Raw genomic sequence first — 26,882 nt, forward strand, 5'->3', positions numbered from 1 at the left:
CATGTTGTCAGGCCCCCGTGTTGTGGCGGAGGCACCCGAGCCTGGGAATACTGGAGGTGCATGAACAACGGACAGAAGGAAGATCGGACCTTCTAGCAAGAGACTGGGGCACTCACCGCTGGCAGACTATTCACCTCGCTGGTTTACATGGCAGGTGGAACACTGGTCTGGAGCAACGTGCCAAAATCCGATGAAGGTGCGGCCACGCTGGAGGCGGAAACATGGCTGGCCGCAATGCTGAATGGGGACATGGGCCCTCTAGCTGGAGAGCATGGCGGAGGGCCGGAGCATCTACAGCATCATACCTAAGGCTCGGGTGCTTCCTAGAGGTGTTGTTGTTAATGTGTTTGCAATAAAGCTGTGGCCAAATTTTCCCAAAGATAAAACCTATCTCATGTATCGTCTGTGGGGCGACGGGATAATGATGAGGGAGGGGGGGCGAGAGTGCGTGCTGCCTGCCCATGTTAAAAGAGGCAAGCGAAGCGAATGCAGAGCAGCCGGACATAACATGGCGGCTGCCGCATGCTCGCTCCCTGGTCCGAATTGCCCCCTGCTTCCGGCTTCCCTGCCATCCCAGGTGACGTAGCGGGTGACCCGCTGCGTCATTGGCGGAGGGGCCGGAAGGGGGCGGGGTCACAGCGGGCGGGCTGCAGACACAAGAGAAAAGGCTGCCGAGCGGGTCTGAGCGGTCTTTTGAAGCGGGCGGTACATGAGTTTCCCTCCACACCCTCCCCAAGCATGTTTTGTAGTCAAGACGGGCAGAGGGGGGCCACTAGGAGAATTTTACTGTTATGTTAGAATAAGCAATGTGAGGTGAGAATAGTAGTGTGTTATGTAATACCAATAGGGTACCGATTGTTAGCGAGTTGTACCAGGTTAGGTTTGGGTTTTATTGTGAATATGATTTGTCACTTATATGCATTAATACATGATTTGTCACTTATATGCATTAATACATGTACCCATGTTACCCATTATGACTGTCCCGACCAGTTAGGGGGTACTAAACAATGCGGGGTGGGAACGGTTAGTTTGTTATGTTATAGCAATAGGATATGGATTGTTGGCAAGTTTACCATGTTAAGTTTGAGTGTCTATTGTGAAGATGATTGTCAATGATATGCCTTAATAGACTTACCTCTGCTACCTGTTATGCATGGCTTTGCCAATTATGAATGCTGTCACAGCAGCGAGGCACCCAAGCCTGGGAATACTGGGAGGTGCATGAACAACGACAGAAGGAAGATCGGACCTTCTAGCAAGAGACTGGGGCACTCACCGCTGGCAGACTATTCACCTCGCTGGTTTACATGGCAGGTGGAACACTGGTCTGGAGCAACGTGCCAAAATCCGATGAAGGTGCGGCCACGCTGGAGGCGGAACATGGCTGGCCGCAATGCTGAATGGGGACATGGGCCCTCTAGCTGGAGAGCATGGCGGAGGGCCGGAGCATCTACAGCATCATACCTAAGGCTCGGGTGCTTCCTAGAGGTGTTGTTGTTAATGTGTTTGCAATAAGCTGTGGCCAAATTTTCCCAAAGATAAAACCTATCTCATGTATCGTCTGTGGGGCGACGGGATAATGATGAGGGAGGGGGGGCGAGAGTGCGTGCTGCCTGCCCATGTTATGAAGAACTGCCATACTCTTGGAGATTAGCCGAGGTGGTTTTGATACAGAAACCAGACAAAAACCCGGAGCAAATGCGGCTCATACTGACCCATATCACTCTTAAATGTTGCTTACAAAATTTTTAACTAAAATGGTTGGCAACACGACTACAGAAGATACTCCCAGGAGTGATACACAATGACCAGGCAGGATTTACAGAGGGCAGACAGACGTTTGATAACATCCGCTGTCTGATACATATCATACAGCAAGTCACTGATGCATCTGAATCGGCAATTTTATTCTCGGTCGATGTGGAAAAAGCTTTTGACCGTGTAGAGTGGTCATTTCTATTTGAAATCATGAACCAAATTGGCCTGGCAGGGAGAATTGTGAAGTGACTTCAGTTGCTCTATATTAACCCCCTAGCAGTATTGAAAATAAATGGGTCATGTACTACCCCGATAAGCCTGGGTAGAGGGACGAGACAGGGATGTGCGGTGTCCCCCCTATTATTTGCACTCTCGATAGAACCCCTAGCAAAAACAATTAGAGATCACAGTAATATAAGGGGAGTGATCAGAGGCAAACGGGAACATAAGATCATGCTGTTCGCTGATGATGTTTTGCTGACCCTGACCCAACCCAAACACTCATTACAGCAGGTTATGGAAGTGATATTGCAATATGGGGAACTCTCAGGTTTAAAATTAACGCCAACAAGTCGAAATACTTAATCTAACAGTGCCCCAGGGGGAGATCCGAGAACTGCGGGACTCGTATCCAATCCAATGGGCACACAAAGCAATACGATACTTGGGCATAATGATCACCCCAAAATTAGAGACCCTGTTCCAGGAGAACTTTCCTAGGAAGATTAAGGAACTCTTTGGTGAACTGGACAGATGGGAAGGTCTCACAATATCGTGGGTGGGCAGGATACATGCTGTTAAAATGATGATCCTGCCCAAGTTGTTGTACTTGTTTATGGCCCTCCCGATCCCAATCCCCAAGACCTTCTTTCAACAATTAAATAAAAAAGTCTTTGCATACATTTGGAAAAAGAGACCACCAAGAGTCCGTAGAAACATGCTATACCAAATGCCAAATGGGGGGGGGGGGGGGGGGGGGGGGGGGGGGGGGATGGGGGTACCTAATTTCTATTTGTACTACCAGGCAGCACAGCTGAGAGTCTTGGCTAATACCAAAAAGTGGCTGCACTGGGAACGAGCATGGATGGGAACACGCTATACGGGAGACATATTGTGGAAACCAGGGAGCGACATTTTAGCGTTGATAGAGAGGGTCCCGGTGAGCCTTAGTCATATACTAAACACATGGCTTCAATTAAGAAAAAGGATCTTCCCAGATAGAATCTACTTCTTGCAGATGCCGATACAAGGGGCTCCGGGGTTCCCACTAGGAAGAGAGGAGAAGATCTATCAGATATGGGCGAAGAGAGGGCTTAATACATTAGGACAGATCTGGACAAATGGAGAATTTCGACCGTTCAAGGAGCTGCAGGACGAATATGGGTTGGAGGAAAGAGACCTAGTGTACTATAGCTGCCTTAGGAACTTTATATTTAAGCGAGACGAGCTAGAAGTAGCTGAGATGGAAATGGAAAAAGCTATGAGACAAGGAGGGGGTAGAGGGGGCATAACACGACTCTATAGGGCCTTGTTGCTGCTCTCTTCCCCCCAGGACTTCTATATCAAGAGATGGGAGTCAGAACTCCAGGCAAATCATACGGGAGGCTGGTGGGCAAGCAGCTATTGGCATCTGCTGAAACCCTCCATTGCTCAGCCAATGGTTGAAAATGGATATAAGATCCTATATTGGTGGTACTATACACCAGTTAGACTGCAAAAGATATACCCACAAATGTCCACGGACTGTTGGAGGGGATGTGGGGGGAGAGGAACATTTTGGCACATTTGGTGGGACTGCCCTAAGGTCCAAACATATTGGACAGAAATCCTGAGAATGGTGAGAGAGTTGACCAAGATAGAGTACCCCAGCTAGGCTGAGAATTGTCTACTACATATACGGCCCAGTAAGGCTCCAATACAATGCCATAAGCTGGCTATACAGGTATTTGGAGCAGCTAAGCTAGCGCTGGCAAAAGCTTGGAAACAGAAGGAGACCCCTGCGGTACAGGTGGTGGAGGGTAGACTAAACCACTTGTATCAAATGACGAAATTGACAGCAATGCGAAAGGGGCAACTCCAGATGTTTCAAAAAATTTGGGGGGTGTATGAACAATGGAGAGGACTGTAAGACAATAAGCTAAACTGTGTCTGAGGTGGGGGGAGGGAGAGAAGGTGGGTTGGGGGGAGGGAGGGAGGCATATAAATGATAATAGGAGATGGTCATGCTGTATTGTGCTGAAATATGGATGTACTCTGTTTGCAATTGGTTTGTAGAATTAAGCAGTTGTATATTTTTGAAATCAATAAAAATATTTTAAAAAAGAAATAAATAAATAAATAATAGGACCAAACTACAAGGACACACACAAACTCTTCTCACTCGTAAACAAACTCCTAAATACTACACCAGTTACCTCTAATAATATAGACACCCCATCAGCAACCAACCTTGCAAAATACTTCAATGAAAAAATTATAAAACTCCGACTCATGATACCTATCAACACCACTGACTACACCAGCATCCTTGAATGTCTAGACCCAAAACCTGGGGAATGCTCAGCAGATCGATCATGGACCAACTTCGACAAAATAACACCAGATTAATTCTCACAATGGCTCAGAAAATACGCCAAGTCACAATGCAAATTAGACATTTGCCCTACGAGCCTAATAAGAGCCGCCCCCTAACAATTCAAAAAAGACCTCACGAATCATGTAAATCACAGGCTTCAAAATGGCCTCTTTCCCATGGATAAAGGAAACATCTTACTTACTCCGCTGCCAAAAGATGCCAAGAAAAGTACAATGGATTTGACCAACTATCACCCAGTAGCATCTATTCCGCTAATAACCAAACTCATGGAGGGTATAGTAACGAAACAACTCACTGAATACCTAAATAAACATTCAATTCTGCATGAGTCTCAATCAGGATTCCGAACAAATCACAGCACCGAAACTGTACTAGTGTCCACAATGAACTCATTCAAAACAAGCATTGCAACTGGGAACAACATACTCCTCCTACAATTCGACATGTCCAGCGCTTTCGACATGGTTAATCATGAAATATTATTACATATACTAGAATACTTTGGAGTAGGAGGCACAGTTCTCAAATGGCTTAAAGGATTCTTGACCACAAGATCTTACCAAGTAACAACGAATGCGGACATATCACCTCCATGGCTACCTGTATGTGGAGTTCCCCAGGGATCCCCCCTCTCACCAACTCTCTTCAACCTAATGATGATACCTTTAGCCAAACTTCTAGCCAATCAAAACCTCAACCCTTACATATACGCAGACGATGTTACGATTTATATCCCGTTCAAACATGATCTAAACGAAATCACCAACGAGATCAACCAAAGCCTCCAAATCATGCACTCCTGGGCAGATGCATTCCAGCTGAAACTCAACGCAGAAAAAACACAATGTCTTGTACTCACTTCTCAACACAACACAAACAATTACTCCACCATAACCACACCATACTGTTCTCTTCCCGTCTCGCAAAATCTGAAAATTCTTGGAGTTACCATCGATCGAAACCTCACACTCGATGCACGTGAAGAATACAACAAAAAAGATGTTCCACTCCATGTGGAAACTCAAAAGAGTTAAACCTTTCTTCCCAAGATACATCTTCCGGACCTTGGTACAATCAATGGTAATAAGTCATCTGGATTACTGCAACGCACTGTACGCTGGCTGCAAAGAACAGACTATCAAAAAACTCCAAACAGCCCAGAATACCGCAGCCAGACTCATATTTGGAAAAACTAAATACGAAAGTGCAAAACCCCTAAGAGAGAAACTGCATTGCGTTCAAGATCTGCACGATTGTACACAAAATCATCCACACAGACGCCCCAATCTACATGCTAAACCTTGTGGACCTGCCTCCCAGAAACGCCATAAGATCAGCCCGCAAATTTCTCAATCTACACTTCCCCAGTTGTAAAGGACTAAAATACAAGCTGACACGCCACCAGCTTCTCCTACATGAGCACACAGCTGTGGAATGCATTCCCTTACTTTATCTCTGCACATTACTAATTGTAAATGTACAGATACTAAGTGTATCTAACATCCTGGATTGAACATGTCATAACAAAACTCTGTAAGCCACATTGAGCCTGCAAATAGGTGGGAAAATGTGGGATACAAATGCAATAAATAAATAAATAAAACGCGCTGGACATGTCGAATTGTAGGCGAAGTACACTATTACCACAGGCAATTGTTTGTTTAAATTTGGTTAGGAGAATGATTAGTACTGTTTTGGTGCTGTGGTTGGATCGAAATCCTGGTTGTGATTCATGTAATATTGAGAATTTATTTAAGTAGTTGGTAAGTTGTTTGGTTACTAGACTTTCCACTAGTTTGACTGCCAGTGGAATGGATGCTACCGGGCGGTAGTTGGTTATGTCATTTGCTTTTTTCTTTGGGTCTTTAGGTATTGGGGTTAGCAGTATATTTCCTTTATCCTTAGGAAAGAATCCTTGTTGTAACATGTAGTTTAGACGTGACGTGAGGTCTGTTATGAAGCGTTGAGGGGCGGATTTTATTAGGTTGTTGGGACATGTGTCCAGCTTGCAGTGGGATTTGCCGAATCTGTTGATTGCTTGGGTGATGGTTTCATCGGTCAGTAGATTGAAGTTTGTCCAGATTCAGTCTGCTGGGTATTCATCGGGAGATGGGTCCAGACAATCAATGAATTTTTCGTGGTCGGTGGTATTAAGTGGTAATGTGAGTCGTAGTTTTATGATTTTTTCATTGAAGTATTTAGCAAGGTTGTCTGCTGATGGGGTGTCTGTATTGGTTGTGGTGACCGTTGTGGTGTCTAGTAGTTTGTTCACGAGTTGGAAAAGTTTGTGCGTGTCTTTGTAGTCTGGCCCTATTTTGGTTTTGCAGTATGACCTTTTGGTTTGTCTTATTGTGTATTTGTACTTTCTTTGCATTTGTTTCCATGCGTTAAGTGTGTATTCATCTTTCATTTTTTTTCCATGCTCGTTCGAGTCTCCTAACTTGTGTTTTTAATTTTTTCAGTTCTTCGTTAAACCATGGTATCGAGAGGTGTGTTCATGAGGTTCTTGTTTGGAATGGTACAGTTTTGTCTAGTATGCTCCTGCATCTGTTGTCCCAATTTAGGAGATAGTGTTTGGAGTCTGTTTGTGCTATCCATTTGTTCTTTTAGATCTGTTGCCAGAATGTTACAGGGTCAGTTTGGCCTCTCGTGGTGTAGGTTGTGCATTCTTGCTTGTGGTGTGAGCAGTGGCGTAGCCAGACTGCCAATTTTGGGTGGGCCTGAACCCAAAGTGGGTGGGCACAAAATTTTCTCTCTACCCCCCCCCCCCCCCAGCAAAATGTAGTCACACTCAGATGCATTTGTCACACAGGGTAAAGTTCTGCTTTTCAGTGCATCAGATTTCAGACAATTTATTTAATAGCCTTAACACCCTTTTCAGTGAGCTTTCAGAGGCCAAAACCTCCTGCCTCAGGTCAGTATAATGCTGTTACGGTATCCTCTCCTGACCTAAGGAAGGAAGTATCGGTCTCTGAAACTTTATTAACACCATATTACTTTATCTTAAATTAAAAATAAAATTATTTTCTTTACCTTTGTTGTATGGCCATTTACTTTTTCTCATTGTGTTGCTCCCAGTCTCTAGATTTTGCTTTCCTTCGTTTTCGCTTGTCTCTTCTGCCAGGGTTTCCTGGCCATTTGTCATTTTTCTCTCCTTTTTCTTTGCTTTCTTCAATATTTTTCTGCCTCTCTCTGTGTCCAGATTTAATTCATTCTTACTATCCATTCTTTAATTTCCTTCATCTACTTATGGCTTTTCATCTTTTTCTCACCCTTGTTCTCCCCATGTCCCTTCCTCTTATTCTCCAATCTTTCACTACTCCCCCTTTCCATGCAGCAGCTCTCCTCTTTCTCTCCCCATCCTTCCAGTGTCTCCCCTCTCTCTCCCCATCCTTCCAATAGTCTCCCCTCTTTCTTTCTGCATCCTTCCATCCAGTGTCACCTCTTCTCCCTACCCTTCCATCCAGCGTCTTCCCTCTTTCTCTCCCATCCTTCCACCCATCTACCCTCTCTCCTGATCCTTCCATCTAATGTCTCTCTCCCTCCTTCTAACCAGTGTCTATCTCTCTACCCTTTTCTGTTCAGTGTCCCTTCTCACTCCACATCCTTCCACTCTCCCCTTTTTCTCTGCATCCTTTCATCCATCTCCCCTCTTTCTCTGCCATCCTCCCATCTGTTTTCCCTCTTTCTCTGCCATCCTGCCATCTGTTTTCCCTCTCTCTTCACATCCTTCCATTTTCCCTCTTTCTCTGCCATCCTCCCATCTGTTTTCCCTCTTTCTCTCCACATCCTTCCATTTTCCCTCTTTCTCTGCCATCCTCCCATCTGTTTCCCTCTTTCTCTCCCCATCCTTCCATTTTCCCTCTCTCTCCCCATCCTTCCATTTCCCTCTTTCTCCCCATCCTGCCATCTGTTTTCCCTCTTTCTCTCCCCATCCTTCCATTTTCCCTCTTTCTCTGCCATCCTCCCATCTGTTTTCCCTCTTTCTCTCCCCATCCTTCCGTTTTCCCTCTTTCTCTGCCATCCTCCCATCTGTTTTCCCTCTTTCTCCTCCCCATCCTTCCATTTTCCCTCTTTCTCTGCCATCCTCCCATCTGTTTTCCCTCTTTCTCTCCCCATCCTTCCATCTGTTTTCCCTCTCTCCCCATCCTTCCATTTCCCTCTCTCTCCCCATCCTGCCATCTGTTTTCCCTCTTTCTCTCCCCATCCTTCCATTTTCCCTCTTTCTCTGCCATCCTCCCATCTGTTTTCCCTCTTTCTCTCCCCATCCTTCCCATTTTCCCTCTTTCTCTGCCATCCTCCCATCTGTTTTCCCTCTTTCTCTGCCATCCGCCCATCTGTTTTCCCTCTTTCTCTCCCCATCCTTCCATTTTCCCTCTCTCTCCCCATCCTTCCATTTTCCCTCTTTCTCCCCATCCTGCCATCTGTTTTCCCTCTTTATCTCTCCCCATCCTTCCATTTTCCCTCTTCTCTGCCATCCTCCCATCTGTTTTCCCTCTTTCTCTCCCCATCCTTCCATTTTTCCTCTTTCTCCCCATCCTGCCATCCATTTTCCCTCTCCCATTCAGGCCCACCAGCCCCAGCTCCCATTGCCGGCCACTGCTGCTTTTCCTGATGAGCAGCAGGGCCGGCGCGCGGCGCTACAAAAAGAAGAAGCGCTCAGCTGACTGAGCTGAGCGCCAACGCGTCGCTAACACGACGAGAAAAAATGTTTTAAAAAAAACGCGGCACTGCAGGCAGCCTCGAAGCATTGGCTGCTGGCTCTGCAGGCTCCTTCCGTCTCTTACGTCACTGCCCCTGCTTCGCTACAGGGGCAGTGATGTAAGAGATGGGAGGAGCCTGCACAGAGCCAGCAGCCAATGCTTCGAGGCTGCCTGCGGTGCCGCATTTTTTTAAAAACATTTTTTCTTGTTCTTAGCGACGCGTTGGCGCTCAGCTCAGTCAGCTGAGCGCTTCTTTTTGTAGCGCCGCGCGCCGGCCCTGCTGCTCATCAGGAAAAGCAGCAGTGGCCGGCAATGGGAGCTGGCGCTGGGCGGGCCTGGGCTGGAATTGGGTGGGCCTGGGCCCACCCAGGCCCACCCGTAGCTACGCCCCTGGGTGTGAGCCTTTTTTTTGCCATTGTAGGGCTAGGTTTAATTTGTGATGGTCTGACCATGGTATGTCTGTCCATTTTGTGTCTGTTAGTATTAGGTTTAAATCTGAGGGCAGTTTGTGTGTGATGAGGTCAAGTGTATGTCCTTTGACGTGGGTTGCTTGCATATTAGGCCAGTTGAGGTCCCATAGTTGGAGGAAATCCTTGCATTCACATGTATTGTCCATGTTAGTGGACTCCCGTTTGTAGGTTCCACTTCGGGACACTTTCCCTATGGAACTTTGGAAGGCTAAGTGCTTTGAAAATATGCCTCTTTGTCATTTTACATATTAAGACAATATTTGACAGCTAGTGTCTTTTAAATGGCGCATTAAATAATAAAACATCACTTGAGAGTAACTCCTTGTCTCATCAATTTAGGGACTTTCTGAATGTGCTGTTTTTTCTTTTATGAACATTTCAAGTGAGTAATTGACTCTATAGTTGTCCAGTTTTTACTGATCTCTTTTTGAACTTTGTTAGTGTTTTTTCACTTTTTTCATTATCTTTTATTATTTAGTCATTTTTAGATTACCTTTATCTTTTCATATCTGTCTATATTTTTATTCTTTTACACGGTTGTTCCTATCGGAAGTTTTCTATTTTAGGTACGTGTCCTATTTTTTAATTTACTTTTTAATTTATTCCGTTGTAGATGGATAGCCTGTTATATACAATATGTTTATATATTAGATGTTCATGTTTTATAACTTTTGTAATAATTTTTGTATGAATATGTTCCGTTATAGATGGATTGCTTGTTATATACATATTATAATTTCATGTTTTATTATTACATGTATATGTTGCTATAAGTTCATTGAATTAAGAGCTACCATATACATATATATTCTTCATTAGATTTGTAAGTGGGTATAGCGACGTGGTGAATGGTTCTCTTGATTATATCTGACATTGCTGCTTGGATGTCTCAACGCCATCTGAAGCTAAACATGACTAAAACTGAACTTCTCATTTTCCCTCCTAAACCCACCTCCCCTCTTCCCCCATTCTCTATCTCTGTTAATGGCTCTCACATCCTCCCTGTCTCCTCGGCTCGTAACCTTGGAGTTATCTTTGATTCCTCTCTCCTCTTCTCTGCGCATATTCAACAGATCGCCAAAACCTGTTGTTTCTTTATCTACAACATTAGCAAAATTCACCCCTTTCTTTCTAAATACGCTACCAGAACCCTTGTCCAAACCCTTGTCACCTCTCACTTGGATTATTGCAATTTGCTTCTCACTGGTCTTCCACTCAGCCATCTCTCTCCTCTCCAGTCTGTCCAAAATTCTGCAGCATGACTTATCTTCCGCCAAAATTGTTATACCCACACTAGCCCACTCCTCAAGTCACTTCACTGGCTCCCTGTCCGCTTCCGCATACAGTTCAAACTTCTCTTACTGACCTTTAAAAATGCATCCATTCTGCAGCCCCCCATTACCTCTCCACTCTCATCTCTCCCTACATTCCTCCCCGTGAACTCCGCTCACTGGACAAATCTCTCTTGTCGTCCCCCTTCTCCTCCACTGCTAACTCCAGACTTCGTTCCTTTTCCCTTGTGGCACCTTATGCCTGGAATAGACTTCCTGAGCCTGTACGTCTTTCTCCATCTCTACCTGTTTTCAAATCTATGCTGAAAACCCACCTTTTCACCACTGCTTTTGGCTCCTAGCCACTACTCAATTGCCCTCCCCTTGTTCCTTCTCACCCAGTACTTCCTTCGCCCTTAATTGTCTTGTCTGTCTGTATTTTTAGATTGTAAGCTCTATTGAGCAGGGACTGTCTCTCTGTGTCAGGTGTTCAGCGCTGCTTGCGTCTGGTAGCACTATACAAATGCTAATAATAATAATAATTATATATGTGTTTTGATTATTATCATTATTTATTATTATCATTTACATATATTTTAATAATCTGATGATGCATGACATATTATGTTATTATTTTTATATATTATTTTATATTCATGATTTTATGTGTTTGTCTATTTTTACATGGCCTGTGTCAAGTATCATTAATAAAATCTTTGGATGTTATATTGATCTGCTGTTTTGTTTTCCACTCTGCTTACTGACTCTGCCTGTACTTGGATTACTCTCATGTCTGCTGCCTGCCTACTGACTCTGCCTGTACCTGGATTACACTTGTGTCTGCTGCCTGCCTACTGACCTTGCCTGTACCTGGATTACTCTTGTGTCTGCTGCCTGCCTACTGACTCTGCTGGATTACTCTTGTGTCTGCTGCCTGCCTACTGACTCTGCCTGTACCTGGATGGATTACTCTTGTGTCTGCTGCCTGCCTACTGACCTTGCCTGTACCTGGATTACTCTCATGTCTGCTGCCTGCCTACTGACTCTGCCTGTACCTGGATTACTCTCGTGTCTACTGCCTGCCTACTGACTCTGCCTGTACCTGGATTACTCTCTTGACCTGCTGCCTGCCTACCGACTCTGCCTGTACCTGGATCACTCTCTTGCCTGCTGCCTGTCTGGCCATCACGTTCATCACCCCGCTTCCTGCTCCATCTCATAAGTCCTGCAGGCCGCCCGCACCTAGGGGCTGAACCTCTGGGGAACGGTGGTCAGCACAGGTGAAACCCGGGTTGTCCGGCCGCCAAGCAGAACCTGGTCCGAGTACCAGGCTCGGCAGTGCTCTACTTGGTACAAGAACTCACAGGTCTGACATATCCTCAAGATGTGCTGTTTTCAAACTGCCAATGTTTTGTAGTTTTTGGCTTTAATACTTCTTGATCTGTAATTTCAGTTGCATAGCTAGGACTGAATGGGCTCCAGGTGGAAAAATTGAGATAGGCTCCCTATAATACCATTGCTCCCAATTAATACATTCAGAACAAAATACTTTTATTCCACCTTTGTTGTCTGAGCATTGCTTTGGTCATAATTCTGTTTTGCTCTGTTTTTCTTAACTCTCCAAGGTCTCCAGTCCTTTTGACAATTCTTCTTCGCTCTGTCTAGCATTCATCTTTCTGTATGTCGCTATTCATCTTGTCTAGTGTCTCCCCTTGTGTTCCTGTCACTATTCTACCCCCACGGTATCTCTTCTCTCTGTCTTGGACAGTATGCCCCTCTGTGTCTCTATCTCTGTCCTTGTGCCCTCCATTGCCCCTTTATGTCCCTGTCCCTGTGTTCCCTCCAAGGCCATCAAATCTTCTGTGTCCCTGTCCCTCCCCATGTCCAGTTTCTCTCTGCCCTTTCTCCTGCACCCACTGCCTTTGTGGTCTGGTATCTCTCTCTCCTTCCCTCTGTTGGTCCAAGCATGTGTCCCCCCTCTCTCTTCTGGTCCAGTCTTTCTCAGCTCTCCCCCCAGTTAGTGCAGTGGACTGAGCTTCAGGAACTAGATTTAATTCTCCACTGCCTCAAGTACAAAAATGTAGATTGTGAGCCCACTAGGGACAGAGAAGAGTACCATCATATAATAAATGTAAACCACTTTGATTGTACCACAGAATTGCAGAATATCAAATCCCAAAACCCTTTACCCTGTTCAAATTGCATTTCCTAAGCCAAGACAGCCATTCTTCCAGTTTTTAATACTTTACCAACTTGACTGAAAGGAACTTAAATAGTCTGAAATAACTGGGGTGCATGTCAGCTCAGTGCTCCATATTACTAAAGTTGATTTCCTAGTCATCTGATAGATTGGAACAGGGTAATATATGTATGTAATGTTATCTATATGGATTCTTAATTTAGTCGGTGACGATCAGTGTTTAAAGACATTGACTATACTACTACTACTACTTAACACTTCTAGAGCGCTACTAGGGTTACGCAGCGCTGTACAGTTTAACAAAAAGGACAGTCCCTGCTCAAAGGAGCTTACAATCTCAAGGACGAAATGTCAAGTTGGGGCAGTCTAGAATTCTTGAATAGAGGTATAGTGGTTAGGTGACGAAGGCGACATTGAAGAGGTGGGCTTTGAGTAAGGATTTGCAGATGGGCAGGGAGGGGGCCTGGCGTATGGGCTCAGGGAGTTTATTCCACGCATGGGGTGAGGCGAGGCAGAAAGGGTGGAGCTTGGAGTTGGCGGTGGTGGAGAAGGGTACTGAAAGGAGGGATTTGTCTTGAGAGCAGAGGTTACGGGTAGGAATGTAAGGGGAGATGAGGGTAGAGAGGTAAGGAGGGGCTGCAGATCGAGTGCATTTGTAGGTTAGTAGGAGAAGTTTGAACTGTATGCGGTACTTGATCGGAAGCCAGTGAAGTGATTTGAGGAGAGGGGTGATATGAGTATATCGGTCCAGGCGGAAGATAAGACGTGCAGCAGAGTTCTGAATGGACTGAAGGGGGGATAGATGGCAAAGTGGGAGGCCAGTGAGGTGTAGGTTGCAGTAGTCAAGGCAAGTGGTAATGAGAGAGTGGATGAGAGTTCGGGTGGTGTGCTCAGAGAGGAAAGGGCGAATTTTGCTAATGTTATAGAGGAAGAAGCGACAGGTCTTGGCTATCTGCTGGATATGCGCAGAGAAGGAGAGGGAGGAGTCGAAGATGACTCCGAGGTTGCGGGCAGATGAGACGGGGACGATGAGGGTGTTATCAACTGAGATAGAGAGTGGAGGGAGAGGAGAAGTGGGTTTGGGTGGGAAGACAAGAAGTTCGGTCTTGGCCATGTTCAGTTTCAGGTGGCGGATGGACATCCAGGCAGCAATGTCAGATAAGCAGGCCGATACTTTGGCCTGGGTTTCCGCAGTGATGTCTGGTGTGGAGAGATAAAGCTGGGTGTCGTCAGCATAAAGATGATATTGGAAACCATGAGATGAGATCAGGGAGCCCAGGGAAGAGGTGTAGATTGAAAAAAGAAGGGGTCCAAGGACAGATCCTCGAGGAACTCCAACAGAGAGTGGGATGGGGGTGGAGGAAGAGCCATGAGAATGTACTCTGAAGGTGCAGTGGGAGAGATAAGAGGAGAACCAGGAGAGGACAGAGCCCTGGAACCCAAATGAGGACAGTGTGGCAAGAAGTAGATTGTGATTGACAGTGTCAAAAGCGGCGGATAGGTCGAGGAGGATGAGGATGGAGTAGTGATCTTTGGATTTGGCAAGGAACAGGTCATTGCAGACTTTAGAAAGTGCCGTTTCTGTCTAGTGTAGGGGCGAAAGCTGGATTGAAGCGGATCGAGGATGGCATGAGAGGAGAGAAAATCAAGGCAACGGCTGTGAATGGCGCATTCAAGTATCTTGGAGAGGAAGGGTAGGAGGGAAATGGGGCGGTAGTTGGAGGGACAGGTAAGTGATGTTTTTTTGAGGAGTGGTGTGACTACAGCATGCTTGAAGGTGTCAGGGACAGTTGCAGTGGAGAGAGAGAGGTTGAGGATATGACAGATGGGGGGGTGACAGTAGGAGAGATGGTGTTAAGTAAGTTGGTGGGGATGGGGTCTGAGGAACAGGTGGTGCATTTTGAGGAGGAAAGAAGATGGGCGGTTTCCTCTTTGGTGATAGCAGGAAAAGAGGAGAAGGAGGCCTGGGTTGGTTGGTTGAGGGAGTGGGATATAGGGTGAAGAGGAGGAGTTGGTTTGGTGGTGAATTCAAGGTTGATCTTATGCACCTTGTCGCGGAATTAGTCAGCCAGTGATTGAGGAGAGAGTGAGGGGGGGTGGGAGTGGAGGGCACTTTGAGGAGGGAGTTAAGGGTGGCAAAGAGATGACAAGGGTTAGAGCTGAGGGAGTTAGTCAAAATTTTTTTTTTGTTACATTTGTACCCCGCGCTTTCCCACTCATGGCAGGCTCAATGCGGCAGGCAATGGAGGGTTAAGTGACTTGCCCAAAGTCACAAGGAGCTGCCTGTGCCAGGAATCAAACTCAGTTCCTCAGCTCCCCAGGACCAAAGTCCACCACCCTAACCACTAGGCCACTAGGTGTAATAGTCCTGTTTGGCGAGGAATAGGGAGGACTGGAAGGAGGAAAGCATGAATTTGTAGTGAATGAAATCAGTATGGGTGCGAGATTTCCTCCAGAGGCGTTCAGCTGATCGGGCACAGGAGCAAAGTTATCGGGTGCAAGGGGTCAGCCAGGGCTGGGGATTAGTACGCCTTGTGGGACGGGAGATGGATGGTGCAAGGGCGTCCAGAGCAGAGGAGAGAGTGGCATTGTAAGTGGAGACAGCCTTGTCAACAGACTCGGAGGACATGATGGAAGGGAGGAGATTAGAGATACTAGAGGATAAGGTGGGAGGGTCAACAGCCTGGAGATTCCTGGAAGTAGTGGTTAGTGTTGGGTGGGACTGAGGGGGAGGGTGATGAAGTGTGAAGGTGATCAGGTGATGGTCAGAGAGAGGAAGAGCTGAGACGCAGAAATTGGAGGGTGAGCAGGTAGAGGAGAGGACGAGGTCAAGACAGTGGCCAGATTGGTGAGTAGGGGTGGTGGAGCTCAGTTGGAGGTTGAAGGAGGAAGTTAGAGTGAGGAACTGAGAAGCGTATGAGTCGGATGGGTTATCAGTGTGTATGTTAAAGTCTCCAAGAATGAGGGAAGTGGATGAGGGCTCAAGAAAAACGGAGAACCAGGCATCGAAGTTGGTTAGGAAGGAAGAGAGGGACTTATCAGGGGGGCGGTAAAGGACTGCAACTCTGAGTGGCAGCGGGTAGAATAGACGGATGGAGTGAACTGCAAAAAGATGAGAAGCAGTGAGACTGCGGTAGGAGGAGAGGTTGAAAACTGCAGGAGGGCGAAAGTAGTAACCCGACGCCGCCACTGCGGCCAACTGGGCGGGGAGAATGGGAGAAAAGATAACCTCCATGGCATAGGGCCGCAACTGAGGCAGAGTCGTCAGGGGTGAGCCAGGTTTCAGTTAGGGTGAGCAGTTGAAGGGAACGGGAGATGAAGAGATCATGGGTGAAGGAAAGTTTGTTGCAGACCGAGCGGGCATTCCACAGGGCACACGAGAAGGGGAGGGAGGAGGGGAATAGAGATGAGATTGGAGACATCACGGAAACGTTTGCATGGATGAGACGAGGACAGGTGTGGGGAACCTGGGTTGGGATTGATGTCTCCCGCGGATAGCAGGAGAAGGAGCAAGAGGGTGCGGAGGAGGGTGGGGGGAGGTAGGGCGACGAAGACGGAATGCGCTTAAGAGGAATGGGGAAGGGTTCATGGCAGGAAGGAGATGTTGAAGGTTGAGAGCTAGGAAGGAGGAGGAGGACAGTAGAGATGGTGAGGTGGTGGGGGACGGGGGTGGGTAGAGTATTGCAGTAGTGAGCAGGACGGGAGGGGACATGGTCTATCAGCAGAAGAACACTGACCCATCAGTAAATCAGTAACAGATTTCCCTGTGCAGGTAAAATTGAGAACGTCTTGATTTGTTAAGCTACCCTACCCCCTTTCATCCAGAATTTCTCCTCTCATCCCTCTTCTATCCAGCATCTCTACCCCCTTTTCAGACAGCATTTCTCCTTCCTACTCTCCATTCCATTATGTATCTCCCCCTCTCTCTCTCCACCCTTTCCAGCCAGTGTCTTCTTCTCCTCTCTCCCCCGTCCAGTCAACATTTATCTTTTCTTCCCTTTTACATCATAAGTACATAAGTAATGCCATACTGGGAAAAGACCAAAGGTCCATCGAGCCCAGCATCCTGTCCCCGAGAGCGGCCAATCCAGGCCAAGGGCACCTGGCAAGCTACCCAAACGTACAAATATTTTATACAAGTTATTCCCAAAATTGTGGATTTTTCCCAAGTCCATTTAGTAGCGATCTATTGACTTGTTCTTTAGGAACCCGTCCAACCCCTTTTTAAACTCTGCCAAGCTAACCGCCTTCATTACGTTCTCCGGCAATGAATTCCAGAGTTTAATTATGCTTTGGGTGAAGAAACATTGTCTCCTATTTGTTTTAAATTTACTACACTGTAGTTTCATCGCATGCCCCCTAGTCCTAGTATTTTTGGAAAGTGTGAACAGACACTTCACATCCACCTGTTCCACTCCACTCATTATTTTATATACCTCTATCATGTCTCCCCTCAGCCGTCTCTTCTCCAAGCTGAAAAGCCCTAGCTTCCTTAGTCTTTCCTCATAGGGAAGTCGTCCCATCCCCACTATCATTTTTGTCGCCCTTCGCTGCACCTTTTCCAGTTCTACTATATTTTTCTTGAGCTGCAGTGACCAGAATTGAACACAATACTCAAGGTGCGGTCTCACCATGGAGCGAAACAACGGCATGATAACATCCTCACATCTGTTCTCCATACCTTTCCTAATAATACCCAACATTCTATTTGCTTTCCTAGCTGCAGCAGCACACTGAGCAGAAGGTTTCAGTGTATTATCCACGATGACACCCAGATCCAACATCTCCCCCCTCCAGTGTTTCCCTCTGTTTTTGCCCCCTTTCCGGCCAGCATTTACATTCAGTATGCCCCCTCTTTTCACACTCTCCATCCAACATTTCTTCCATATTTCTTCCCTCCTTCCAGCTAGCATCTCTCTCTCTCTCTTTCTCCTGTCTCTTCTCTCTCCCCCCTCTCCCCACATTCCCCGACTGAACTAGCAGCAACAATTTAAATTAAAAAGCACAGAGCCTCTCTCTCCAAACGCGTGGCTGCCATTCTGCCAGTTTCTCCACTTCCAGCACAGGAAGTTAACCTCAGAGGGGGTGGGACTGGAAGACCCAGCAGCTGCGCACATAGAGACTGCTGCACCATGCCTGTTCAGTTTTGTTGTGCTGCTGCTGCTGCTGGTTTTGAAAAGCATCAGCAGTGCAGATGACAGCAAGGAGATGGGGAAAGACATGGTTGTAGCTGGGGAGGCTTAGCCTGCTCAAGCCTCTTATACCATGCACCTATACTAGATTCCTTACATATTGTCTTCATTACAGAGTAAAATCTTTCTCCAAAATTATATTTTTAGTAGTGCTAATTAGTATAAAATATGTAATAATGGACTGCATGTTACCTGAGAACAACGTAATTGATCATGTGCTTTCAGACTGATCTTGTAATATTTCATTGGGACAAACTGATTAAAAATCTCTTCCCATCAGAACACAGAATGGAAAACTAATCTTAATAAATCAACTCTGTTAACTTTATTGGTATAACTGCTCTATCTTTTCTTTTCTCCACAGCATATTCGTGAAGCAGGAGTGAGTTCCATCAGTTTATTGAAGTTCTGCAGGAATAATAACCGTAAACAAGTTTCAACCAAGTTCTACAGCTTCCTGGTCCTCAAGAAGCAGTTAGCTATTGAACTTAGCCAGAGTACTCCGTATGCTGATATCATAGCCACTCCAGGGCCGAGATTCTACATCATCTGAGAGTGCTATCTCCATATGTCCATATCCATATACACTGCCTAGAATGTATACCCATTACTGCTTAATAGAATTCATAACATATTCTCTTTGTCATACAACTGACTGTTGAATAAAGAACCTGCTGTTTTCTGATAATCCATAGTTGATGCAATAATTGTCATGAAGCTGTCTGGCTATTAAGAGCCATTTTATAACTGTATCTTGCTTACTAATAGTTTGTAATTTTCTTCTTTGTAAGATACTAGGTTTAGTAATAGATCTGAAGGGCTTTCCTGTGTTTACAGACTTAGGAGAAACTTCGTCATAATTTTATTTTTTTCATGCTTTGTTGGTTACAAAGTATGTTGTAAGTTTTTATGAGGTTCTTATATTTTCATAGTATCTCCAGGATTGTATAAGAGACTTTACATTACACCCACCATGATCAAGCATGTTTACAAAATGCCCCGAACTCCCACTTATCCTGAGGGTAAGACTATATGAATATTTCATTTTCTTCTAGACCATTACCCATAAAATGATGCATTTTCCTTTGTTGTACCTCTTTGGTCTAAACCTACATATGTACACCATCATTTCTTGGGACAATCTGAGTTTCCATTTGTTTCCTTGTTATCTGGGTTATGAAATGCACAAAAATGTAAGACTGCAGAGATGTACATAGGTTGTGTTTTTGTTTTTTTTTTATATGTTTTTGTTTTAAAGATTAAATCTTTTATAAACATAGTTTTTGATGCTGCTTTAGTTTTGTGCTTGACTTATAAAAATATGGGTGTAATTTTGTAACAGGTCCAGCAACAGAGAACACATGCACCATAAGCCTCAGGAGTGGACAGCAGAAAGAAATGGGTGCCAAGAGCAGCAGTAAAAGCAAATGTGCACACACATATAGTTGGCTTGTATGGTCTTACTGATGCATTCAGCAGTGATACTGACTGAGGTCCAATTATGATTTATGGTATATTTAAAATTTCATATACCGCCCTTCCTGAGAACATTACAATTGGTCAGCAGCAAGGGCTCAACAGAGGCAGACCTCATCCAGAACAGCAGAAATGGCTGGTGAGCCACAAGGATGGCATCAGGCATGGTGGAAGGCAAAAAGCCCCATGTCGGCTGCCTATGTGCAGTCTAGCAAATTAGAAAGCTAAGTGACATGGTTAAGATAAGCTGAGGAAGGGGTCTGTGCTGCTGTCATCTGCACCCAGTGATTCTGGTCCTAGAAGCAAGCTCTGCCCCTCCTGTGATGTCAGACACCATTCTCCTCTTGAAAGGAGAACCATGAAGGTTTTCTGTAATCATCATTTGCTCTAACTGCTATCCGAGAGACTTTCACTGTTTGCCTTGCTGGTCTGTGCTACTGTCATCTGCACCCAGTGATTCCAGGAGTTGGAGCAAGCTCCGCCCCTTCTATGACATCAGCCGCCCTTCTCCTCTTGAAAGGAGAAGGCATGCTGATGTCAGCGCAACGACTAAGGCACAAGACGAAGGCACGCTCCTTAGCTCGCTCCCTTGCATGGCAATGTGAGCAGTGATGACAGGACTTATTTTTAACTTTTATTATTGGACTTTATTTTAAAAGGATATTTTTGAAATGGCCTAGCTTTGGTTGCTTTTACTTGGCCTTTTGGTCCTTTCTAGCAGGAATATTTGCAATTTTGCATCTTTGTCTACTCCTCCCTAGATTCCACCAGAAGTTCCTATTTTAAAATTTAGTAAGTTGAAATCAATAAGAGATTTTAGTACCTTAGTCAACAGTTCTCAGGAAATTCTATTGAAGTGATAACTGGCAACAGACCAACTTGCCAGAAACAATTACGTGGATGTCAAAAAAATAATTTGAAGAAAAATTGCTATTACTTCTGATAATTCACCAACAGTTTTTACGTTACCCATTCTTTGCTGTTAATTCTAGATCAGTATGTAACAAAACTGAACTACTGAGAGATCTTATTGGAGATGCTGATCTTGGTTTAGCTTTTATTATCCGAGGACAAGCAGGCTGCTTGTTCTCACTGATGGGTGACGTCCATGGCACCCCCTCCAATCGGAATCTTCACTAGCAAAGACGTTTGCTAGCTCTCGCGCGCCGATGCGCACCACGCATGCGCGTCCATCTTCCCGCCCAAACCGGCTCATGTTCGTCAGTCTTCTTTTGTCCGCACTCGGAACGGTCGTGTTTTGCCGCTGTTTCGTGCCCCTCAGAGGACCCTCGCGCGTCTTTCATGTTTTTCAAAAAAAAAAAAAAAGAGAGGGAACCTTTTTCCCGTATTTCTAGCTTTTTCCCAGCGTAAGTTTTCTTTCGCTTTCAGGAGCGGCCTTGTTGGCCGCCCGCAGGGTTTTTTTCCCTCTTTTGTCTCAGTGCCTCTTGTCATCATCACGAATTTTGATTTCACAGGCGCGATTTTTCCGCCCATGACATCGAAGCCTTCCAGCGGCTTCAAGAAGTGCACCCAGTGCGCCCGGGTAATCTCGCTCACTGATAGGCACGCCTTGTGTCTTCAGTGTCTGGGGGCTGGGCACCGCCCGCAGGCCTGTAGTCTTTGTGCTCTTTTGCAAAAGAGGACTCGGGTAGCGAGATTAGCCCAGTGGAACGTTCTGTTCTCCGGCGCTTCGACGGCATTGGCATCTAGAGATTCGTCGGGTGCATCGGCGTCGGCAGCACTGAAGTCTTCGGAGATCGCATCGACATCGACTGCATCGAGGCGTCCTCCTCCTGCATCGTCAGTACCGAGGCTTCGGAAGAGTGCGTCGGTGGTACCGGGACCCCCTCTGGTGCTGATGTCGTCGGACAGTGGTGCTTCGTCTGGAGTGCAGGTGAGGGCTGTCCATTCCCCTGCTGGTGGCGGTGAGCCTTCGGGTAGGTCTCCTCCTGCCCTGAGGGCTCCTGCGGTACAGCCCCCCCCCCCCGGGTTCGACCATCTTCGGCCCCTGCCCCGAGGAAGCGACATCTGGATTCAACGTCCTCATCGTTAACGGGGAGCTCCAGTGACATGCTTCGCTCGAAGAAGTCGAAGAAGCAACGTCACCGGTCACCTTCCCGACTTGGTACCGGGAGCTCTGGGTCACCGAGGGAGTCGGCACCCAGCAGGCATCGGCACCGGGAGGACCGCTCACCTCCCATTCAGGAGGTGTCGGTGCGCTCTACCTCGGACAGCCCGGTACCGCCTCCATGCCCAGAGCAGATTCTGACCTCGACGCCTGCACCGGCTTCTCAGTCTTTCTCCACAGCCGCTCTGCACGAGAGTCTCAGGGCCATTCTTCCTGGCATTCTGGAAGACCTGTTGCGCCCTTCTCCAGTACCGGGGGTGCTTGCACCACCGGTGCCGTTGAGTGAGGCAACAGCTGGCCCTTTGCCTGGGGTGAGGTCCCCGGTACCGGTGTCGCTTGCGGTACCGGTTTCGGCTGCCTCCCAGGTGGACTCCCCGACAACGTCGGGGGAGGGAGCTTCGCCGCTGCCGGCCAGGGAGTCCACCTCTCGACGCTCCCACCGTGGCCGTGGTTCCACGGTGTCGAGACGGACACGGCTTCAGACACAGGTCCGTGAACTTGTGTCTGATACCAATGATGAGGCCTCGTGGGAGGCAGAGGAGGACATCAGATATTTCTCTGACGAGGAGTCTGATGGCCTTCCTTCTGACCCAACTCCCTCCCCTGAAAGACAGCTTTCTCCTCCCGAGAGTCTGTCTTTCTCGGCCTTTGTCCGGGAGATGTCTACGGCCATCCCCTTCCCGGTGGTGGTGGAGGATGAGCCAAGGGCTGAAATGTTTGCGCTCTTGGACTATCCTTCTCCACCTAAGGAAGCGTCCACAGTACCCATGCATCATGTCCTGAAAAAGACATTGCTGGCGAACTGGACCAAGCCACTAACTAATCCCCACATTCCCAAAAAGATAGAATCCCAGTATCGGATCCATGGGGACCCAGAGCTGATGCGCACTCAGTTGCCTCACGACTCTGGTGTGGTGGATCTGGCCCTGAAGAAGGCTAAGAGTTCTAGGGAGCATGCTTCGGCGTCCCCGGGCAAAGACCCCAGAACCTTAGACTCCTTTGGGAGGAAGGCCTACCATTCTTCCATGCTCGTGGCCAAGATTCAATCTTACCAGCTCTACACGAGCATCCATATGCGGAACAATGTGCGGAAGCTGGCGGACTTGGTGGACCAGCTCCCTTCTGAGCAAGCCAAGCCGTTTCAGGAGGTGGTCAGGCAGCTGAAGGCATGTAGAAAATTCCTGGCCAGAGGGGTATTGTTATGATTCTGCCGGTTTGGCTGAGGGGGAGGGGGGACGTCTCTTCTGATTGGCTGCCAGGGGTTGTGCTGACGTCAGGGGATAGTACTTTAGCCTGCAGCTGAAGAGTTTCTCTGCTTTTGCGTTACTTATTTGGTGGTAACAGGAAAGCCTGATAGGTTTCTCTCAGAACGTGCTCTAGGTTCTGACAGGGATCTGTGTTGATTTAGAGTATTCTTTTCCTTCCCTCTGGGTTAGCTGCTGCTGTGTGTGTGTGTGTGTGTGTGTGCGTAGCTCTGTAATCTGGGTCAGCTGCTCATTTGTTTAGTGGGGGCTGGGCATTGCTCAGCCTCCGGGCTCTGGGCTGAGTGAGAGCGTTCTCCTTTGTTTGTTTGTTTTAAGGATTTCTCTTCCCAGTGTCCGGCCTGCTGGCTCAGTGAGTTTAACCCTTTGTGTACTGTGTGTACTGTATTCCTGCCTCTGCCAGTGTGTTTGTTTGGATGGGCCCCACTCCCTCTCAGGAGGGGAAGCGTTCTCTCTGATTGTTTGTTGATTTATGGCACTCTCTCTCTGCTGGCTCTACAAGCTTAACCCTTTGTGTTCTGGGTGCCTCTGTCTACAGTGGGGTTGAGGCAAAGGCTTTCTGCCTTCCTTTTGTGTTTGGTTCCTCTGGCTTCTGCCTGGGGCTCCTACCCGGGTGGGGGGGGGGGTTGCTGTGTTAGTTTCCCTGTCCTGCGCTAGTCCCCTGCGTGGGCGTGGCCCGCTCTGGTCCTTTGTTTCCCCCTCTGCCCTATTGCTGGTGTTCAGCGCGTGTCTGGCCTCTTGGGGCCCTCTGGGTTCTTTCACCCCTCCCTGTGTGTGATTGGGTTCCAGTTCAGCCGTGAGGCTCGCACGAGTGGCTCTGTCTGCGTGGGTTCCGGTTCGGCCGCGAGGCCCGCCTGTATGCCTATTTCCCTTCTTCCTGAGGGACTGTGGGGAGGGGTAGCTTAGGGGGTATTGTGTAGCTGGGGTGTGCGGTGGTGGGTCGGTCTCCCCTTGGCCTGGGTCGGCGCCCTGCTGGCCTCGGCCAGGGCCCAAGGGCTCACGACCAACCCAACGGATTACAGAACGCAAAAGCCATGAGCTCGACCGATCCATCCCCCAAGCAACTGCTCCAGCAATTGCATGCTCAGCTACAACAGGTATCGGGAGTCGTGAACGCACTGTCTCAACGGGTAGACACGCTGACTGTCACGGGGGCTGCGGAGGTCCCGCCAGCAGCTACTCCGCCAGGTTCCCACGCATGCGGCCGAGGGATTCGGGTGGCTACGCCCCCGAGGTACGAGGGCGACAGTAAGACCTGCCGGGGGTTCCTCAATCAATGCCAAATTGTCTTCGAGTTGCAGGCCCGGGATTTTCCTTCGGATCGGGCGAAGGTGGCTTATATTATCTCTCTACTGGCAGGCCCCGCTCTGGCCTGGGCCTCGCCCTTATGGGAGAAGAAGGATCCCCTCCTGGATAATTTGGCAGAGTTCTTGAAACAATTTCGGCTCATCTTTGAGGAACCCGGGAAGCCCTCCTCGGCGGCGACTCAGCTGTTGAACCTACATCAGGGGCGACTCTCTCTGGGTGAGTACGCCATCCAGTTTCGGACCTTGGCCGCGGAGCTAGGTTGGGATAACCCAAGCCTGACTGCGGTATTTTGGCATGGGGTCTCGGCCAACATTAAGGACGAACTCACAGGCCGGGAACTGCCCTCAGATCTGAATGACCTCATCCGTCTCTGCATCCAGGTGGACATCCGGTTCAGGGAGCGGGCCTGTGAACGTCGCGCTGGTCAGCAGGTTGCAGGGGCTAACTCGAGGAGCTCGCACAAGAGCCCTGCTTCCCCATCGCTGGGTGTGCCCGATGGGTCTGAACCCATGCAGGTTGACCGGGCGGCCCAGGAGAGACAGCGGAGACGCTCTAAGGGGCTGTGCCTGCATTGTGGAGTGAAGGGGCACTTTGTCCGTGAGTGCCCGAAGAGAAAGAAGTCGGGAAACCAGCAGCCCTGATACCGGCTAGGGAGACCGGGTCAGGGCCAAAGTCCTTCTCCCCTTGGATGCAGGTTTTGGTGCCAGTTCTACTGGCGATTAAGGATACCCCTTGTTTTGAGGCGCTAGTTGACTCGGGGGCGGGAGGCAACTTTATCAGCGCGGACCTGGTGCGGGTTCATCAAATTCCTACGATGGAGTTACCTCAGTCCATCACTGTCTCAGCGGCTTGGGGACTGGTTCGGGGAGTATACGGGTAGGAGTCTTACACAAAGAAGTTATCTCCTTCTACGTCCTTCCGTCGGCCACTGAGGCCATAATCCTGGGATTACCCTGGCTTCGCCTGCATAACCCTTGCATTGATTGGGCCCGGGGTGAATTGACGGCGTGGGGCCCGGGCTGCCAGAAGGTCTGTTTGGATAAGGTCTCGCCAGCCCCAGTGACGCTTCCTTTGGATCGAGACAATGTTATGTTACCGGGGCCCTACAGATCCTTTGGAGATGTTTTTTCCAAACAGCAAGCAGAGATTCTGCCTCCTCATCGCTCCTATGACTGTGCCATAGAGCTACTACCTGGCACTGAACCTCCCCGTGGCCGCGTATATCCCCTATCCCGGCCAGAGACGGAAGCCATGTCCAAGTATATTCGAGAGAACCTAGCTCGAGGCTTCATCCGGCCCTCTAAATCACCCGCGGGGGCTGGATTCTTCTTTGTGGAGAAGAAGGATGGGGGGTTGCGCCCCTGTATTGACTACAGGGGACTCAATGCCATCACGCGGAAGGACAAATACCCCCTTCCCTTGATTTCTGAGATGTTTGACCGCCTCCAGGGGGCCCAGATCTTCTCCAAGCTCGATCTCAGGGGGCCTACAACCTTGTGCGGATCAAGGAGGGGGATGAGTGGAAGACGGCGTTTAACACCCGCGACGGGCATTACGAATATCTGGTAATGCCCTTTGGACTTGCTAATGCTCCAGCCGTCTTCCAAGCCTTCATGAATGACATCTTCAGGGATCTCCTGTATAAGTTTGTGATGGTCTACTTGGACGATATTTTGATTTTTTCAAGGGCTGAGGAAGAGCACCAGGAGCACCTGAAGACCGTATTGCAGCGGTTGAGGGAGAACCACCTCTATGTGAAATTGGAAAAATGTGAATTCCATCGCTCCGAACTGCTCTTCCTGGGGTACATCATTTCTAACCACGGGCTGCGTATGGACCCCAGTAAGCTGACAGCCATCCTGCACTGGCAGCAACCTACGGGGCGTAAGGCTCTACAGCGCTTCTTAGGTTTTGCAAACTACTATAGGCAGTTTATTTGGAATTACTCGTCCCTGACTGCCCCTCTTACTGCCTTGACTAAGAAGAACGCTGACGCTCGCAACTGGTCGCCTGAGGCGTGTCAGGCCTTTGAGAAGCTGAAACAGGCATTTGTTGGAGCTCCAGTGTTGCGCCATCCCAACCCGACAAATAAATTTTTCGTGGAAGTGGATGCATCATCGGTTGGCGTAGGAGCAGTGCTGTCCCAGGCCCACCCCAGTGGGAAACTTCTTCCATGTGCATTCTTCTCTAAAAAGTATACCCCTGCCGAGAAGAATTATGCCATCGGGGATCAGGAGCTATTAGCCATTAAATTGGCCCTGGAAGAATGGCGTCATCTGCTGGAAGGGACGCAGGAGCCCTTCACGGTGTTCACAGACCATAAAAACCTGACTTATTTACGAGAAGCGAGAAGGCTGAATCCTCGCCAGGCCCGGTGGGCACTATTCTTCTCCCGTTTTGATTTCATTCTGACCTATCGTCCAGCGGAGAAGAACATCAAGGCAGATGCCCTCTCCAGGTCCATGGAGGCTGACCTGAAGGAAGAACCCCTGCAGTATGTAATTAAACCTGATGT

At 48.0% G+C, this 26,882-nt stretch overlaps 1 protein-coding gene across 1 annotated transcript in view; it reads left to right on the forward strand.

Moving 5' to 3' along the window:
- Nucleotides 1-19,300, forward strand: part of RAD21L1 (RAD21 cohesin complex component like 1) — a 744,671-nt gene extending 725,371 nt beyond the window's left edge. Inside the window, exon 16 of the mRNA XM_030213443.1 lies at nucleotides 18,558-19,300. Within this exon, the coding sequence (XP_030069303.1) occupies nucleotides 18,558-18,746 (189 nt within the window). The 3' untranslated portion in view covers nucleotides 18,747-19,300. The remainder of the gene's footprint in view (nucleotides 1-18,557) is intronic.
- The last annotated feature ends 7,582 nt before the right edge of the window (nucleotides 19,301-26,882 follow it).

Source organism: Microcaecilia unicolor, chromosome 8, assembly GCF_901765095.1.
Source record: "Microcaecilia unicolor chromosome 8, aMicUni1.1, whole genome shotgun sequence".
Classification (NCBI taxonomy): Eukaryota; Metazoa; Chordata; class Amphibia; order Gymnophiona; family Siphonopidae; genus Microcaecilia; species Microcaecilia unicolor.